The following is a 14841-nucleotide window of genomic DNA, read 5'->3' as shown; positions in this document are numbered from 1 at the left end:
ACCGGTCTTGTTCAACATCTTCGTCGCTGACATGGACAGTGGGATTGAGTGCGCCCTCAGCAAGTTTGCCGATGACACCAAGCTGTGTGGTTGGGTTGATACGCTGGAGGGAAGGAATGCCATCCAGAGGGACCTTGACACACTTGTGAGGTGGGCTGATGCCAACCTCATGAAGTTTAACCATGCCAAGTGCAAGGTCTTACACCTGGGTCGGAGCAATCCCAGGCACAGCTACAGCTTGGGCAGAGAAGAGATTCAGAGCAGCCCTGCGGAGAAGGACTTGGGGGTGTCGGTCGATGAGAAAATGAACATGAGCCAGCTTCAGTGTGCACTCGCAGCCCAGAAAGCCAACCGTATCCTGGGCTGCATCAAAAGGAGCGTGACCAGCAGGTCGAAGGAGGTGATCCTGCCCCTCTACTCTGCTCTTGTGAGACCTCGCTTGGAGTATTGTGTGCAGTTTTGGTGTCCTCAACAGAAAAAGGACATGGAACTGTTGGAACAAGTCCAGAGGAGGGCCACAAGGATGATCGGGGGACTGGAGCACCTCCCGTATGAAGACAGGCTGAGAAAGTTGGGGCTGTTCAGCCTGGAGAAGAGAAGGCTGCGTGGAGACCTCATAGCAGCCTTCCAGTATCTGAAGGGGGCCTATAAGGATGCTGGGGAGGGACTCTTCATTAGGGACTGTAGTGACAGGACAAGGGGTAATGGGCTAAAACTCAAAACAGGGGGAGTTTAGATTGGATATAAGGAAGAATTTCTTTACTGTGAGGGTGGTGAGGCACTGGAATAGGTTGCCCAGGGAAGTTGTGAATGCTCCATCCCTGGCAGTGTTCAAGGCCAGGTTGGACAGAGCCTTGGGTGGCATGGTTTAATGTGAGGTGTCCCTGCCCAAGGCAGGGGGGGTTGGAACTAGATGATCTTAAGGTCCTTTCCAACCCTAACTATTCTATGATTCTGTGATCTCTCAAGGCATGTGCTGATCTGGGCTGAAAAATTCCTCATTATCCTTCAGGACAGCAGTATCAATCCTGAGTCCTCATACAGTGAGTTGTCACATTTAATGTTCAAGGAAAGAACATGTTCTTTAAGCACAATCAATGAGGGCTGTCTGGTACCGCAGTGGACAATTTGCAATGTACACCAAAACTCTTCTAGTATATTCATCTCAATTTTTTCCTGTCTCTGCCTGTGAGACTTCCTCTCAAGGCAAACAGGAGATACCTACTGTGATAAACATCTAGCATAAACACATGGATTTGTTTTACTAACAGAAGAGCAGATGAGGGAGCATATAATACAGAAATGAAAATGTAGCTGCAGAAAGAAGCAGTGAAGTAGCTGCATGTGCATCATGGGCAAGGTAAGTAAAGAACTAAGTGAAAAAAAAGGGTGGCTTAGGCCTTAGGCTGCATTTCATAATGATCCAGACAGTTGAACACCAGGGTAGGTTTGCCCAGGCAGGCTGAATAGTCTCTGTCACTGGAGAGGTGTGGTTTGGACATGGTTGGCCTGGCTTTGGGACAGGAGGATGAAGTTCCCTTCTCAGAGCCTTACTGATTTACATGAAGAATTTAAGGAACTCAACAGATGTGCCAGGTTACATCAGACAAGACCTAGTGGTTATTCATGACATTCTGCAAGCAGAAGTACTAGCCGAATAGAAACCAACTAGCTGATTTCCACCTTTCATTTCAATTACTTCTTACTGACCACGTCACACTGTGACACAAAGCCTACGGCATCTCAGCACAGGTCTTTCCTGTCAACTAAACCACTTCAACTCAGTAATGCTACAGAAGCAAAAATTGTCATAAGCTGTGCTATTCACATCAAAGAAAGAAAACACAGTACAGTGGCACCTCACAGCAGGCTTTACTTTTCTCATGGATACCTCCAGTTGTCCTTTACACATGTATCAACACAGTCTGTATTTGCCTCTTGATGCAGACACTGCAGTTTAAAAACAACACTCCACCTGCACAGTGAATTCCGTACACATCTACTTAGAGATGCACCAGCACTAAGTGTTTTAAAATACTGTTGTAATAAATCCTGCAGCTGCAAATTCATAAAGGCAGGCAAGACCTTGTAGACAGTCTGAGGGAAAAAAACTGGTCTTAACTGAATCCCATAATAAAGCATTTCATGGAGAGGACAAGCAAGCTGGATTTGATCCTTCCATCCTGCCTCCTCCACCATGAATGGGAACAACGAAGCACACATGAAAGGAATTCCTTGACTTTATAGTAAAAATCCCTGTAGACTTTCTCCAGTGTTAAGTACCACTTCATAGATTCCAGTTCCATGAAAAAAAAAACATTTCAAATGACAGAAATTTTACATTTCAAAGACAACAGTCTGGAGAGTTCAAAATGAATATTCATATTACGATGGCTACTAGTGCCACAGCTGAGTCTGAAGTACAATGGCGCAAGTACCCAATGTGTACCTACAAATAAGAAACTCCTGCCTTTAGTGACTGAAAATGTAATAAAGAATTAAGTGCTCTTTGGGACTTTGGAGAGTCACTACACTCTTTCTTCTCGCTACTTGATGAGAACTTGAGCTGAGTTTGCTTTGTCTGGAAACACAGCTAACAGATTATGGAACAAAAATAACTATGGAGCCAAATCTACATCTCAAGAGAGGTATCATAGGTTGCAGTGGCGTCGCACTAACATCCCAAAAGCATAACCCATGATGTTTGAAGGTAAAGACCCTGAACCAGAACTCTGCTTCTATGCCTGAATGTTCTATGCCTGCAGTGAGACTTGTGGGATTTCCACTCATTCTCACAATCCTTTACTCTCACGAGGAGGAAGTGTTGGCCTGGATATGAAGAAGGGATAAAGAAAACATAGATTCTGACCAGATAACACTTTACATTCAGCAAAACTTCAAAGCAGAGAGGGGAAAATTGCTTGTGTTTAGAAATCCAAATTTAGGCACCCAAATGCATATTGGAGAACACAGATATCTGACCTCAGTTTAGGGTGCTGCTGTTGCCCCATTTACGTTGCACTGAAGATTCCACATACTTGCATTTTTGAAATCAGACATTTATGTAACTCTCCAAATAGGAATTCAGAAACTAAAAATACAAGCCCTAACCCTGTGATTAGTTTCTTAACTAAACAACAGTCATCTCTGCCTTGTGGCTTTTTTTTTCCCTAAATGACCACATTACTAATGTTATCCTCCATCACTCACTCTGGGTTTGGGCTTGAGCTAGTCGCAAAGGATGTACAAAACAGCTATTACAGGGAACTGTCAGCAGCGTACAATAACAAAACAAATGCTGCCTTTGCGTGGGTCTATGATGCAGGCCACCTTGGAGGTATTTTTTTTAATACTGTGCCATCTTTGGATTCTGCAATAAAAAGACAAAGCACTGGCACAGTCAGGGCCCACATCCCAGGAAGCATTTTGCAAGTTATACAGACTACAGATAACGTATCTGGTGTGATGCCCAGGGAGCACAAACAGCCCTACCCTCTGGGGGAGCTTAGATCCACAAAACAACCTGTGGGAGAGCCTAGATCTCTGTGAAGTGTTCAGTTCTCAAAGGGCTGGACATCTTGATATAGCAAAACAACTACACCCTACTAGTACTCAGTAGAGAAGGACAGAAACGTGTAAGCAAGCATGCTGCTCCTTCCCATGAATAGCCTTCTGGGGGAACCCACCATAGAGGTGAAGCCTCTCCAACTAGTCTGGATTGAACAAGTAATATTTAGACAGCTAAAATTACTGCACAAAAGACCACCTCACCTATCTATGCAAGCAAGGATGAGACCAAGGCTGAAGCCATCAGTTCCTCTGCCATAAAAATCCTCCTACAAATACTCCCCGCAAACTGCGAGGGGTCTGCAAAGTGACTCTAGAGCCAAAGCAGAATTCTCCCTGTGCACTTCTGCACATAGAGAACACTTCAGCTATTCCAAACACACACTGGTCAAAACACTATTTGCTGAGAGTTACTGACAGTCCCCACCACCTCCCTGCTTATCTCCTGAAAGAACAATTCTCAAGTGCTGCCCAGACTTGCAGGTGTGACTGGGGCAGAGTTTATCCCCAACAAAGTCTGGAAGCATATGAAAAACATAACTTTGCTGAAAAAAGGTACTCAGCCTGTTTACAGTGTTATAACATGGTGTTCACTGTCTGTTCCAGAGCCACCTTTTGGAAGCAGGAGCCCTTTCATCATTGGCCAGGTCATGTAGAGTCCTTTAAGAGAATGTCAATGACATTCACAGAAGTAAAAATCTGGCTCAAAATCCATCTACTCACAGTAATCTCCTTGTGTGTCACAAAAATCTTGAGTACTTTTGCAACACAAACTGCAAAGCTTGTTTAATAGCCACAAAGTCTCTGCTCTTGTGAGACCTCACTTGGAGTATTGTGTGCAGTTCTGGTGTCCTCAACAGAAAAAGGACATGGAACTGCTGGAACAAGCCCAGAGAAGGGCCACGAGGATGATCAGGGGACTGGAGCACCTCCCGTATGAAGACAGGATGAGAAAGTTGGGGCTGTTCAGCCTGGAGAAGAGAAGGCTGCGTGGAGAGCTCATAGCAGCCTTCCAGTATCTGAAGGGGGCCTATAAGGATGCTGGGGAGGGACTCTTCGTTAGGGACTATAGTGACAGGACAAGAGGTAACGGGTTAAAACTTAAACAGGGGAAGTTTAGATTGGATATAAGAAGGAAATTCTTTCCTGTTAGGGTGGTGAGGCACTGGAATGGGTTGCCCAGGGAGGTTGTGAATGCTCCATCCCTGGCAGTGTTCAAGACCAGGTTGGACAAGGCCTTGGGTGATATGATTTAGCGTAGGGTGTCCCTGCCCACAGCAGGGGGGTTGGAACTGGATGATCGTAAGGTCCTTTCCAACCCTAACTATTCTATGATTCTAAAACTTGTTTAATAGCCATGCCAGCTTTGAGTTTCCCAACATGCTTGACAAAACTACAAATCAATAAAATAAAACAAGCTAGGGAGCAGCTCTAACTAAATGCCAAGTACAAGAAGAAGAAACTCAATCCACAGGAGCAAGTAATAGTCCTTTGGGGTTTAGGGATTTTTTCTGGGAGGTGGGTTTTTTTTTGCTGCTGTCTTTATGCTTAAGACTAAGATAGCCCATATATACTTCATGCATAGAATGACTGCAGCGTAAGTATTATCTGACACAAGGGCCTGAGCTAAGTCTCATCAGCAACAATAATTGTTTACCAGAAACAAATATCCTGTAGGTGTTAAATGAACACCAGGGACAAGTACAAGTGACAATAAGAAAAGATTGTCCTGGGGTACTGCAAGCCAGAAGCACAGCTGTGAAATTACTCTGGCAGACACTGTCACAGCTAATAACATCATCCTTTCAAATACACACATTAGAGCCTTCATGGCATTTGTAATTTGTTAAAACTCCCAATCTGTCACTTCATTCTGAAGACAGGAGGAAAAAGCAAGCCTGCATTCTGCTTGCCTGCACATAGCTCAGCTCATCAGCGCTTTTTACATGTTTTACAGCACTCTGGTAAAGCACTGGACAGGTATTGAAGGGCAAGCACAGAAGAGAGTGATTTCTGCTGCTTGCACACTTACGGCTACATAAGGGACAGCAGCACAGGCGTGCCAGGGAAAATAGCATTCATGAGATTCCACAGCAACACATTCAGAAATACAGCAATTGTGATTCAGGTGCAAAGATAAACCACTGGCACCATTTAAATCAACTCTGTTTCTGAAATGCCAACTGTAAGAAACTGCTAATATTTATTTTCGTTAGATATACTGCATCTGGTGTTTATGGCTTAGTGCTGTTGCCAGAGAGCCCCAGGAGCTTAGGTCTGGGAGCCAAGCCAGTGTCTACCAACTTAGTTGGACTACTGTGGATACACAAAGATCCAATATTTCTCTGATTTAAAACTTTCAGGCAGATTTTCAGGGACTTTTATTTATAGCTAACATGTGTAGAGAGAAATAAAACAGTCATTTAATATGCTGTGCAATTATGGGCCTGTTCCTTCCAGTTTCACATTACAGTAGCTTATTCTGAAACAGAGAATAGGAAACCTGGATATTTCTACCTTAACATTTCATATGTAGATAGACACAAAGAAATCGAGCAATGGAATAATTTTCCATCAAAAAAGGAAATGGCCAAATAGAGTTTCATCACAAAAGTTATACAGTTACTCTATTTATACAGATGGTCATTGTAAATGTTACAGCCACATAATAGTAAAATGTTTTTCCTTCTTTGACTCCTTATAGCACAGATTTATATCCCTCTGTTAGAGGAAGCTCTGACTTGTCAATGAAGATGCCCTGATCTCTGAAGCTTTAAGATTCTCATCTCAATGAAGATGTTCTGATCTCTGAAGCTTTAAGATTCTCTTCTGTTTGAAACTGGAGTGGGTGCTCTCCAGCCATCCCTACAGAAAATCAGAATTGTTTGTTAAATTGACCAAAAAATGTATGCCTCAGTCTAAAGAAATCAAACAGAATTAGTAAAAACAAAGAGTATATATTCCATCCTCAGGGAGTATTTTAAGCATCTGCGCAGACAAAAATATTAAACAAAAGTGTTCACAATTTTATTTCGTGGGGACGTGTAGGATGCTTGGCCATCTGCTGAAAATACAAGGCTGCCAAATATCACAGATTCACACCTTGTGTCTGGAAATTGAGTTCACATGGCAAATCCATGTATTTCTTGTGGTGTCTGCATTCCACTGGCCTTTCCTGTACCTACTGCTCAGTTTTACACTTCACTGACTGCTATGCTGGATTGCTTCAGTTTTTGAATGAGCAGAGCCCAATTTTGCAAAGTCCCACTGACTGCCACACAGCTGTTGGCAGGCTATCTGACTGTATGCCTGACAGGTTTTCATAAGAAAAATCCAAGTGTTTGGAAGATCAGGGCCCCTACTCAAAGCCACTGGCATCAGGAAAAGGCATAACATTGTGGTGTTCAGGGAAAATTCTTCCATTCTTTCATTCTGAAAAAGTAATCAAACAGAAAATCCTTAAAGGCTAACTTTTCCAGGCCACCATCTTATATTATGAAAAAAAAACTCACCAGAGACTTCCATGGATATCTGACTTCATCAAAACTCTGCCATACTTTTAATTCATATAAACCTAATGAGCTGAGAGTATGGGACTAGTATTTCCCTAAAGAGTTTTAACCAGGTCAGGATCAAGGCAACAACACTAAAACAAGGTTTCATAGAATTACAGAATCATAGAATAGTTAGGGCTGGAAAGGACCTTAAGAGAATCAACTTCCAACCCCTTTGCCATGGGCAGGGACACCTCACATTAAACCATGTCACCCAAGGCTCTGTCCAACCCAGCCTTTCAGGTAATCTAATTGGAAGTCTTGCACAGATTCATCACCTTGCTACTGTCTATAGCACAGAATTTTATGGTGATACCTCCTAAATTGCAGAATCACAGAATGGTTTGGATTGGAAGAGACCTTAAAGATCATCTACTTCCAAACCCCCTGCCACGGACAGGGATACCTTCCATTAGATCAGGTTACTCCAAGCCCCATCTAACCTGGCCTTAAACACTGTCAGGGATGGTGCAACCACAGCTCCTCTGGGCAACCTATGCCAGTGTCTCACCATCTCATAGTAAAGAATTTTTTCCTAATGTCTAATCTCAATCTCCCCTCTGTCAGTTTAAAGCCATTCCCCCTTGTTCTGTCACTACATGTCCTTGTAAAAGTCCCTCTTCAGCTTTCTTTAGGCTTGCTTTAGGCACTGGAAGCTGCCGTAAGGTCTCCCCTGAGCCTTCTCTTCTCCAGGCTGAGCAAGCGGAGCTCTCTCAGCCTGACAGGAAATACATTTTTTTAGCACCTACTGGCAATTTGCAAGATAACAAATACAAACTGTACTTCTTGAAGTTCAGAAACCTATCTAAATTAAGGGTGCTTTTCATAATGGTTCCTCAAATATAACAGTGATCTTTAAACTCTTCTATTATTTATTAGGTAGTGAGCCAATTATCAGGCATCCACTCACAGACTTTTATCATTGAAACTGCATTACACCTCTAATGCCTTCATAGCTCAGAGATCCACATCTGGCTAGGACTCAACACAGTGTTGCAGCCTATGCAGTCTTAAGTTGCTTTAACCACCACTCTCCCCAGACATCACAGTTACTGTGCTAATTATAAGGGAAGCCTCACAGTTTAAAACAGACTCAGGTCAAAAAACATGAAAAATACTGACTTTTTACCTTTGCTAAATTATTTGCCAACAAGCACGAGTTACCTAATTCAAAGGTGAACCATTGCTGAGCTGTGGTCACTGATGTAAGGACCCACCTTGCGTGACAAAAGTTCCAGCATCTCTTTCATTTTACCTTACGTTTTGATACTTTGTAAGGAGTGTTTTTCACCAGATACTTACCTGCTTGCTTATGTCCAGGACAGGCTGAATTACACGCCTTTTTCTGTGGTGTTCAAAACAAACTGCAATCAGCATTTCATACAACTCAACTTTTAATCTTCTATCTTATCTGTAAAAGAGGGATAACCCTCACCTGTGCTTAAAACTATTTTCTAGGTGCCCTTACACAGCAAAGCCTGCTGCCCTCCCTGCTGCTAATGGGACATGCACAGCATCCCTTGAAATTCTGGGTTATCTTTGATTCCTTCTCCTTTCCAATCTGTTGCCATTATTTAAATACAATTTCCTCTTCATTTTTTCTGAGATCTTCAGGGTTTTTCTTATGCAGATTCCTGCTGGCATACCCATGTTCAGACAAGCTCTTTGAAAGGTATCTGCTGTCAATATCACATCATTCATCAGCTGCATAACCAAATGGATTTCTCAGAATTCCTTGTTCAGCCATCTTTCTCTGTAGTCCTCCCAGTGGGACAGAATGAAATTAAGTTTAAACATGGCTTTAAATTGTTTAGTCAGAGATAACTGAGTTTGGAAAGTCATACTGGAGAACGATCACCCTGGGAACTAGCTAAGTATGATTCTGGGGTAGGGGGCAGGAGAAGGGAGGCGATATGTCATCTCGGGTACAGTAAAATCACAGATGTTATCAGTTCTCCTAGTGAAAGGCACAAGCTGCTCTTTCATTCTGGTCATACAAAATAATTTCCTGCACACTCAAGATCGGCATTGTTTCTCCTCAGAAGGAATCGGGCTCTAAGGGGGCTGAAAAGCCTGGTGAACAGATCACCTTAATTTTAAGGGAACTACATTTTATGAATAAGATAAGAACAAGCAGAATTCGGTTTTACATTATTGATTTCTCTCAATTCTGCAAGGGCCTCTTATAAGGGACAAAAGCTAACTAGACAAAAAAGGTAGTGATGGTCACACCATTGCTTTTAACTTGACACAAGCAGATTTCCTTGAGGAAAAGGTATTTTCTAATTTGGTTATAGCTGAATCTATCATAAAATTAAAGTCATTCATATTCACTGTGATAAAATAGCTCTGACAATGTTAATCCTTATTTCACACCCTCCTCTCTCTAGCCATCATCAAGCATCATCACTCCCCCAGATTTATCCTACCAGAAGCACAGAGGCCCTGCAGCTTCTTTTCTTGGTCCAAGATTTCGTAATAACCTTCTCAGAAAAACTCAAACCCTGCCCTAACAGACTAGGGAAAAAAATACACTCTGACTGATTAGAAGGGAACCAAAATGATAATAGAGCTGAGGGAAGATGCTCAGGGCTGGAATGTACCAGCACTTCTGAGGCAAAAAAAATGCTGTTCTGAGAAACTCACACACCAGACTCACTGCTGACTGTGCCACCACCTTCGCAGGGTGACCTCCCTGCTGGGCACTGCTTTCATTGTCAGCGATCATGGCCAGTCCCAATCAGGCAAGAAAGCGCCTCACTTGCACAGGGACAAGCAAAAATGTTCTCCATGCACACACAGAAAATGGGGGCTGTTCAGCCTGGAGAAGAGAAGGCTGCGTGGAGACCTCATAGCAGCCTTCTAGTGTCTGAAGGGGGCCTACAAGGATGCCAGAAATACTTCATCAAGGACTGCAGCGATAGGACAAGGGTTGATGGGTTTAAACTTAAGCAGGGTAGATTTAAGTTGGATATAAGGAAGAAGTTCTTCACTGTGAGGGTGGTGAGACACTGGCACAGGTTGCCCAAAGAAGCTGTGGCTGCCCCATCCCTGGCAGTGTTCAAGGCCAGGCTGGATGCAGCTTGGAGCTACCTGGTCTAGTGGAAGGTGTCCTTGCCCATGGCAAGGGGGCTGGAACTGGATGATCTTTAGGTCCTTCCAATCCAAACCATTCTATGATTCTATCTACGTTACAGAAGCAAGCAAGAACGCACTTCTACGCGTGTCCAAGCACACACCGAGGCAGCAGTGACTGCTCTCGCACACACACCACACATAAACATGTTTTTACATCACACCAGCAATTATAAACTTCTGGGCTCGGCACCTCTCCCACCAGGCTCCACTGTAACACCGTCCCCGTGGCCGAGGCACCGCTCTCCGCCCCTCAGGAGAAGCCCCGACCCAGACCCCCTGAGACGACCCACAGCGGCTGGCGGCAACCCGCCGGCACCTCTCCTCCCCACCGCGCCTGCGCGCCCTGTCGCCACAGCAACGGCTGGCCGCGTTGCCGCAGCATGTCGCTGCCCGAGCCCTTGAGGCGGCGGCTGGGCTCCTTCAGCCGCACCGTCTTCACCGACAGCCAGCGCACGGCCCCGAGGGACCCGGGAGACGGCGCAGGTAACGCGCGGCGGCGCCTTGCCCGCGACAAAAATGGCGGCGGGTGCGGCTGGGGCGGGGGGAGCGCCCCGGCAAGGAAGATGGCGGCGCCAAGCGGCACCTCGCGGTCGTAAGGGCGGGGCCTCGGGCTGGGGCAGGGCCTCGGGGGCAGTGAGGTACCACGGTGACGGGGTCTCGGTTGTCTCCCGTTCCGCCCCGGCAGGAAGGCGGAGGTTCCCGTTCACGGAGCCCCGCCGCTGCGCTCCAGATCCAGGGTCCCGGGAGGGGCCTCAGAGTAACCCCGGTACCCACGTGCCAGCCCAGCCGTGAAACGCCTTATCGATAGGGCCTGGTTTCGCCGCCAGTCATGTAGTGTGGCGGCGTGATGCTGCCTGCGATGAAACTGCTCTAACACGTGTGTGGTGGTGAAGGCCTGAGAGAGGCTTCCTAAAAGTGTTACACAGGGAACAGGAGTGATTTAAAACCGGGGACACTCTGCACCCACCGTCACAGCTTAGTAAGCAAGTTTGCATAGAGCATTGCAGGTAAAATCCATTACTCACACACCAGGCACTCTGCCTGTGCCCGAGTAAAAAAAAACATAGTGACAGAGAACACAGAATAAACAGCACAACGAGGTGTGCAAAGCTAGAGTTGGGTAGCGAAAACTCAGGCTCATGATATGCCAGCTTTCTCTTTGTTTTTCCAAGTCTGTCAGAATTACCTATAGCCATTCCTTCATCATACTGCCAGTGAAACTTGCAAGCCAACAATGCCCCCTTTTCATACCTTTGGACTAAGAGTAGCCATGAAAAGAAACACGGTCTGTCTACATAAAAAGGCTATATTCATTTCAACTGGTAAATCCATTCCAAGATGATAAAAATAACCAAAAAGCCATTCTCAAGACAGGAGCACTCATTTCCTTTATGTAGTTATACTGCTGAGAATTGTTAGTAATTCTTCATTTATCAAACAACACTGAAATACTGTTATTAACTACAGGATTAACATTTAGTCATTTCCATTTCCTGTTATGAAAACTCCTAAGTGAATATCCAGCTCTCAGAAGCCAATTGCAAATGTACCATTAACTGTTGGAGATCAGGATTTCAAAAGTTAAGTTTACACATGTATACATCAGTGAGTTGCTCTAGCATCAAAGAATTGGCCATCACAATACTGTCTGACTTTTCCATTAATTTTAGCAAGCCCAGAAGATAACATTAGTTCAATTTAGGGATAGAAAGATGAATTAGGGTTGGTTTGTATTGCTAAGGAGTCATCCAAAGCACAGTTGTAGAACTTGAGCAGAAGTTACAAATACACATCCTATGTCAGTGAAACCTTTAACATACCTAAGGCATGGTCATCACAATTGAAATTGGAGCTCTTGGATTTTCTGCTTTTAAGTAATACCGCCATGAACCATTAAATTTTCATCGAGTACATACAGGGCAGACACATAGGTACTGGTAATTGGATGGTCATGTTTGTTTGAAAGGTAAAACAGCATTTTAGAATTGTATGCTGGTGCTCCTCAAAGCTCTCCTGGTGTTAAAGAGATTCATTCATTAGGGCAGCTGGGACAATTTTAGGTAGACAGTGAAACTGAAGTACCTGTAGAATTTCATTCCTTTACAGATGTACAAAAGTGCTGATGTTTAAAAATGGGATTATTATATATATATATATATTGGTTGTCTTACACCTTCTATTTCAGTATAACAATTCCCTGCCCCTCACACCCTACCCTTAAGGTCTGTCCCAGTTCTGTTCCCAAATCCTCCTCCCTTCCCATGTAGTCTAGTAGATACCATGAATACTTCTGCAACTGGCATAAAGACTTCTGGAACAGAGTGTACCAGGCTGCATGTGGCTGGATTGGAAACAGGGATGCCAGACTGAGATGGAACAAAGACAGGTATGAAGGTGGTTGGACGATACGGAAAGAGAAGGCAGTGGTTCCAAAGCTGGGACTGAGACAACATGACTGTTCAGACAGATTTCAATCAAGTATCACCATTGTGACAGACAGGGACGTAGGACTTGAATACAAATCAGCAAGTCACAATGAATACTTTCTAAACTTGCTCAGATAGTACCACATGTGCCTACAGGCTTCTTTTGGGAAAAACATAAGGAAGGGAACTTGGTAATTGAAGTAAAGTGGATACATCGTCAGTTGAATAGAATACAGCAATGAAACTTCACCCATTAAAAATGAATTATTCCCTTAGAATGCCCTTTTAAATTTTTCCTTGTTTTAAGTTTAATCTTGTATGTGTGTTATGAAATCCTAAATGTAGAATTTAGTGCCTGCATGTTAGAGTTAAATATTTCCTTTTCTCTACATAGTATGAATGCATTTTGTTCTGTCCTGACTTTAAAGGATAGGTTTTAGTTTGGCACATATTTGAAATTGTTAGCTGTTAAGAACTAGAAGAATTACTGGGTTCTTGCAATATCCAAATGTCTATTTAAATAAAGATTGAAAATGGAGTAGGCAGTGTAAACCCGCTCTCTAGCAGTTAAGTCCTTACTCAAGAGGATCCTCTACAAAATAATGATCATCTAGTATTTTGTATCATTTAAACTTTGTTCTCTGAGGAACAGCAATGAAATAACCACTTAATTCTTTCTGAAATGTCAGTATATAGCACTACTTGAGCTAAGACTACCACTCAGAGTTTATGGAGTAAGCCACAAGCTATAACAGGTGATCAGCAGTCAGACACTCATCTTGAATATATGACTATGTGATAAAAATTCTCTGTCCTGTGAACTGAAAGTTTGCATTAGATTCCAGGAGATGGTGTAACTCAAGGTAGGGTAAGAAGTTTTCCTCTGGATAAAAATATTTTTCTTAATGTTTAGTTGGGAGAATGTTAATGCCCTGCTTGAAGCTAAGGTGAATTCTGTTATATTTATGGGAGTATGGAACAAACTAGGAGTGATAAAGACCTCTCTTTATCTACAGACAATGAAGTAGTTTCCAGTTTACCATTGCAGATGTCCCTCTATTTCAACGTTTATTTTTTCCCATTTTGGTGGCTCAGCATAGTTGTCATGCTCCATCTGAAGGTGAGTCCTGAAGGAAATGGTTTACACGTGTACTGTGTTTGTGCTCAGACACCTCCTAGTACTGAAGTAGAACTCACTGTAGTTGAACTCACTGTAGTTAGAGGTTATTGGGTTTATTTGGGAATTCCTTAGAACTGGAGGTTCAAGTGTATTTGAAAGTGAATACAACACTATCAGCTTAGAGTAGCAAATGGTATCTTCATTTAACCACAAACAGCATGTTAAACAGCATAGCAGAAACTTTTACTCTCTTCTTCACTCTAGTATCCAGTCTTGTCGGATTACTACAAATTCATCTTGGTCACGATCATGATCCTGACCTCATTAATAGAGGTCATTCGACTCTACCTGGGATACATGGGCAATCTGCAGGAGAAAGTATGTTACTTCATGTACACATTAATGTGTGAAGTAGAGCTTAATTTTGGAGTTTTATTTTTGGAGTTTTTTAATAGATGATATCTCCCTGTTATAGGTCCCTGAGCTGGCTGGGTTTTGGCTCCTGACTCTCCTCCTGCAGTTGCCTATGATTCTGTTCTTACTATTTAACGAAGGTCTAAAAATTCAGCCACTTGAGCGAGCAGTGAATAGCATCTTTGCTGTCTTCCTCACATTCCAAGTCATTGCAGCCTTTGTCACCCTGAAAAGAATGGTGAACAAACTGGCAACTCACTTTCGCCTTAATGAGTTTGACCACCTGGAGGAACAGCCCATTCCTGGTTTTTATGGCCTTGGTAAAGAAGAAGGAGCAGTTTCAGTGGCTGGTGGGGACCGCAGTGCTAGGGTTCACACACTGAGGCCTTGAGGAGCTAGCGGAGGCAGGCCTCGTGCTGCTACAGAGTTGTTTCCATTTTGTTGGGTCTTTTTTTACCTTTCTACATCAAAGATATTAAAAAAAAATAGATAAAAAAAAAAGCCAACATTAAACCTCAGAGATTGGAGCTTCACTCTGCAAGGAAAAAAAAAAAAAAAAAAAAAATCAAAGCCAGTTACATAACTGGCTTGAGTGGGCTCTTTGTGATCTGCTACTGTGTCT

General features: G+C 43.4%; 2 protein-coding genes across 2 annotated transcripts in view; one reads left to right on the top strand and one right to left on the bottom strand.

The window, feature by feature from the left end:
• Nucleotides 1-14841, bottom strand: part of LOC130606857 (uncharacterized) — a 79744-nt gene that overhangs the window by 32424 nt on the left and 32479 nt on the right. The window lies entirely within an intron of this gene.
• On the top strand, nt 10565-14699 carry TMEM17 (transmembrane protein 17). Its single transcript, XM_057423446.1, has 4 exons — nt 10565-10742; nt 13702-13805; nt 14070-14183; nt 14281-14699. Exons 1-4 carry the CDS (start codon nt 10640-10642, stop codon nt 14608-14610), a joined length of 651 nt encoding a protein of 216 aa, XP_057279429.1. The 5' UTR covers nt 10565-10639; the 3' UTR covers nt 14611-14699.

Source organism: Pezoporus wallicus, unplaced genomic scaffold (genome assembly GCF_028554395.1).
Source record: "Pezoporus wallicus isolate ANWC-B61680 ecotype Strahan unplaced genomic scaffold, APGP_CSIRO_Pwel_v1 contig_4191, whole genome shotgun sequence".
In the NCBI taxonomy this organism is placed as follows: domain Eukaryota; kingdom Metazoa; phylum Chordata; class Aves; order Psittaciformes; family Psittacidae; genus Pezoporus; species Pezoporus wallicus.
This window is presented reverse-complemented; position numbering and strand designations above follow the sequence as displayed.

Excerpts from the sequence above, each read along its gene's own strand:
- TMEM17 (XM_057423446.1), top strand. The coding sequence starts at position 10,640 with ATGTCGCTGCCCGAGCCCTTGAGGCGGCGGCTGGGCTCCTTCAGCCGC. Across the intron at positions 13,806-14,069 it reads TTGTCATGCTCCATCTGAAG|TATCCAGTCTTGTCGGATTA; the intron begins GTGAGTCCTGAA and ends TCTTCACTCTAG. Across the intron at positions 14,184-14,280 it reads TGGGCAATCTGCAGGAGAAA|GTCCCTGAGCTGGCTGGGTT; the intron begins GTATGTTACTTC and ends TCCCTGTTATAG.